This window comes from Stegastes partitus, unplaced genomic scaffold (genome assembly GCF_000690725.1).
Source record: "Stegastes partitus isolate 25-593 unplaced genomic scaffold, Stegastes_partitus-1.0.2 Scaffold650, whole genome shotgun sequence".
Lineage (NCBI taxonomy): Eukaryota > Metazoa > Chordata > Actinopteri > Pomacentridae > Stegastes > Stegastes partitus.
The window spans coordinates 216405-221024 of record NW_007578381.1 but is presented as its reverse complement, the minus strand read 5'-3'; the positions used below and the strand labels follow the sequence as shown (position 1 = coordinate 221024).

General features: G+C 39.6%; 1 protein-coding gene across 1 annotated transcript; it reads left to right on the top strand.

The window, feature by feature from the left end:
• The first annotated feature begins 762 nt into the window (after positions 1-762).
• LOC103363300 (arylacetamide deacetylase-like) lies at positions 763-4362 on the top strand. The gene is made up of 3 exons (XM_008289996.1): positions 763-783; positions 1605-2034; positions 3965-4362. Coding segments are annotated over exons 1-3 (453 nt in total). The 3' UTR covers positions 3967-4362.
• The last annotated feature ends 258 nt before the right edge of the window (positions 4363-4620 follow it).

The following is a 4620-nucleotide window of genomic DNA, read 5'->3' as shown; positions in this document are numbered from 1 at the left end:
AAAGTAATATAGGAGAAAACTTCCAAGGGAGATGAATACTTTCTTTAAGCACTTTACATGTAGGAATTGTCTGGATATACGTGTTCCATGTATGTTCACTAGAAGGTGGTGTCACATATGGAAGCCCACAATGTAACGAACATGTAGAAGAACTCAGGAAACAGACTGATTTCACCTTGGTGACAGTATAAACAACTATGTCTGGGAAATAAACAAGAAAACAACACATAAATGAATGATGCAAACAGATGCTGGCCAGCGATATTAAGTGCCTGAAAGAGGAAGTTAGTTTTGTGTGCTTAAAGATAAGTTGTGGCAGTACTATGCTAATATGCATAGTGTTTGCTTTTAATCTCTGAAAGAAAAACAAAACTTTCCCACAAGAATCTATTACTCAGGGTGTGCATATCAGTGCGGTGAGCCTCACTCCTCTGTGAGCCTGTGTGACCTATAGTTACTACTAATATTCTTCCCATGTACCTCTCCCAGAGGCAGCATCCCAGATGTATTAGATCTTGACAACTTCAATTGTATGGCTCATTCTTGGTGCGTCACTTGGAACACTTTACAGCTGACAAACTGCCTAAAACAGTTGAGCTTTTAAATCAGCCGAATGTAAAGCGCAGCATCCCAGCCAACACATGCAGTGCTTTTGTGGCCTTCACCATCACTGTTAGAGAACCTCTGGTAGTGCACCATCAAGGGAAGTCGATCCCTCAGTGTGCTGTATTTCCAGGTTACAGGGATTCTGGAGTAGAAACCATGTCCCTGGGCACCCGATTCGTACATTTTCCAGCAATAATATTGACATTACATGTAAGGTGTCAAGCTGGTAGAAAGCACTCTGCTTATTTCCAGCCAGAAACCCAGAGCACCACAGTGACACCATGACAGTCCACCTACATGGAATGTGGTTCCCCCCAAAATTTTGTATGCCTTTTCTTTTCTTTATCAGATTTCCCACAGGGTCAGCCAAAGCAGCTCTCAAGAGAGGCAATTAACCCACAGAACTGTTGTTAGCTCAAAGATAACTTTCCTGCAGCTTCTGGTGCAGATGAACATATTGCATTCTACTACTACGCATTACCCCCTTTAGTATTGGAGTGGCAGTGTTGTAGAAGGACAGGTTCAGTTGTTCCTATATTAATGTTCCTAATTTATACAGATAGCAGTCCTGCTTTTTCTGTTTTGTTTAGACCTTCATAAGTATCCTTTTATATGTGCGTTTGACAAACAATTAGAAAATATGTTAAAGATTCTGTTTTGGCTTATTAACTTGTTGAGGACGGCTGTCCTACTGTCCCAATAACTCTGACTCTATCCACAAGTTAACTCTGTAATAGACCTTTTACAGGCATAGAAAGTTGCTGTGCATCATTATATTTATTTGCATTCGTTTAACTGCAGAGGTTTCAATGGGTTATTGAAGAGAAAGACAAAAAGGGAACACTGAGTGATGCAACTGTTCCTGTAAACAACCATGACTGGTACATAGGATCAGATGATGCTGTTTATTTCAAAAACTTCAAATATCACCTGATTGAGAAATGCTCATACGTGACAATTTTCTTTAAACAGATACCAATCTCTGTCTGTCTTTGCAGTTACAAAAAGAACCTGGACAGATTCAGTTTAAGGCCCAAGCACTCATCTACCCCGTGCTGCAGGCTCTGGACCTTAACACACCATCCTATCAGCAGAATCAGGACATGCCCATTCTGCCGCGCACTCTTATGGTGCGTTTCTGGAGTGAGTACTTCACTAGCAACAAGGCCCTCTTCAGAGCCATGATGGCCAACACACACAACAACCCTGAGTCTTCCAGCCTGCTGAAGTTTGTCAACTGGAGCGCATTCCTGCCAGAGACATATCATAGGAAATACAACTATAGTGCTCCTGCTGTGCTGCAGGGAGTTGGAGGTGAGGCAGTTGGAATGGATGGACCATCTCGATCTTTTGCTGACCCGAGGGCATCACCCCTGCTGGTTCCAGACACGGCCTTACGCTCTCTGCCCAAGGCCTACATTCTGACATGTGAGTATGATGTTCTCCGAGATGATGGGATCATGTATGTCACACGGCTCCGTGCTGCTGGCGTTGAGGTGACGCATGAACACTATGACAGCGGATTTCACGGAGCGATGATGTTCACTATGTGGCCAACTGACTTCCTGATTGCACATCGCATGGGAGACAACTATATAAAATGGCTCAAGGAAAATTTGTAAAAACTGTTGACTACCAGTAGTTATTCCAGATTTTTCCACACCATGCATCACTGTTTGGTTGGGTGTAAGTTTTTCCCATCAGATGTTTAACTTTTTGTAGTGTGTTTCTTTTTCTTTGATCATGTTTTTTTTTTGTGTAAATACATTGAGGAAAAATATGATTTAATCTCTTTTTCCACTCATGCATTTTACCACATTAGATACAAGTAGGAAAGGGGATTTTGAAAGAATAGTTGATATATTGAATATTGAATGTTGAATATTTTTTTTCCATGTAAATTGGTTTGAGTACAAAACAACAACACACATAACACCATTACACAATACATTAGTAACATTGTGTTTAGTTCAGCCAGCACAGTACTTGAGTAAAAATCAAACTGTGGACTATTACAAAAGTTGGAAGGTTGATTGTTTTTTAGCTCGGTTGCTGGCCTGGTATGATGCTCTGTATTATCGCTTCCCACCACAGGACTTGCTTATTGGTCTTATGTCCATTGCATCAATATCAGTACTATTAGTAGGTAAAGCATAGCACTGAAAAATGAACCACTGAACCATCCCATTAGGGGTTTAAAGAATCCAGTGTAAGTCTTGGCAAAGCAGGAAAGGATTTTCACAACGGTCCTGTTGGCCAAAGTTAACATTTATGAGTGAGTGCAGCTCATACTGAAACCTAAGATTGTTTTGCTGTTTTCGCAAAACCAGAACTTTTGTGTAATGGTTTTTGACCCAACGTCAAAGAATGTTTAATAGTATTCTGTTGAATATGGCAGCAGGTTTTACACAAGGGAACGACTTTAGCTTTGTATCCCATACAAATGTGACACACACTAAAAGTACATCATTTAGACAGGTGAATGAATGGCATCTTCCTCACATTAAAAAAATGATCTTTTTATTATCTAAGAGCACCTACCCCTTTTTTTTTTTTTTGCTCTCCACAGAAACATGTCAGTCTTTGTTGCTTGTAAAAGGTCCACGTCTGAGCTACAAGCAATGGAGTTGATAGTCCACATTCCACACAGGATACTGGTATTTACACTGTTCACTAAAGACCAGGCTGCAACAAACAAACATGCTTCACATGCATTTTGTGGTTCTTCACAGCTGAGTGTGATGTAGCACCATGTTAAAGAGAGGGATTCTTTTTACGAGGGAATTTTTGGAAACATTTTTTGAAGTCTCAGATTTCCTACGGTGCGATTTATTGGGGTATGTATGTGGGTGTGTCATTACCCCCTTTCTTTTTTCGAGCATCATTTTATTATAGTGTGTTAATGTGAGGAAACAGCTTTATATGTGGCAACCCAAAAAGTGCTCTCATTTGGGAACAAAAATAATGGTCACTGTATCATAAATTTGACTTTTATCATGTTAACAATAACAAGCGAGTATTGCTTCCATTAGATACCTGCCTTTGTGAAAAAGATGTGCAGTAGGCAATGACATAAAGGTCGGTGCTGTTAGAAGAAGTTGCCAGTGCAAGACCAAGTGCCAGTTTAATAGGAAAATTATTAGTATGGAAAATTGCGTAGGCACGTGAATATATGGCTGGCACTGTATGGCTGTATACATATCTCTTGTTTGTGTATTTAAGGCTCTGTCTGTATCTCAGTGAACCTTTAGTCCCTGACTTCTGATGTTGCATTTTTTCCTCAGAGGCCCAACTATCATGTGATGTGGCTTCAAACCATTGACTTGTCACTACTGTGTATCTCCTTTGTTTTTGTCAGAAGGGGACATCTGGGCCCTTTGACCTTTCAGCACACGGGACAGCTATCTAAAAGAAATCATAATCATCTGATCAACACTGCTCTGGAAGCTTTACTGTTCAAAAAGAGCTACAGTTAATTTCCCTTCTTTTAAGCATCTATGTGTTTGAATGTTTTTGTTTTTTTCTTTTGCTGGTTTTCCATTATTACAAAGACAGCATGCTGTCACATTAAGGTAAACTTTTTAAACAAGCTTTACAGAGAACCCTGGTTCTTCTGTTTAAACACTTCTACATTCTTCATTGTAAATGTGACTATTTCTATTTATGGCTAGGTTTTCTTCTTTGAGAACATGTGATTTGCATCATTTTTAATTTTAATATTATCTGACAATAAAATGACTTGATTGTTCACTACCACTGATTATTTATATTTTGTGTGCAACCACATATCATGTAAGGAGAGAGAGGCGTTATTGGGAAGATGAGCAGAAGTTTTCTGTTTTGGTACATGATGGTACAGCACATTACACATAGAGAGGGATATTCTGTATAGACTGATTCAGACTCACTCAATCCACTTAGCATCCTTGTTGGATTTGTTGAGGATTCATACAGCTGAGGGAGTTGATCTGCAAATCATCTGTGTTCACAAATATACCGTCAAATCTATCACTA

Bases quoted from the DNA above. Each gene is read 5' to 3' on its own strand.
- LOC103363300 (XM_008289996.1), top strand. From the start codon at position 763: ATGTCCCTGGGCACCCGATTC. The intron at 784-1,604 runs GTACATTTTCCA...CTGTCTTTGCAG, and splicing joins TGTCCCTGGGCACCCGATTC to TTACAAAAAGAACCTGGACA.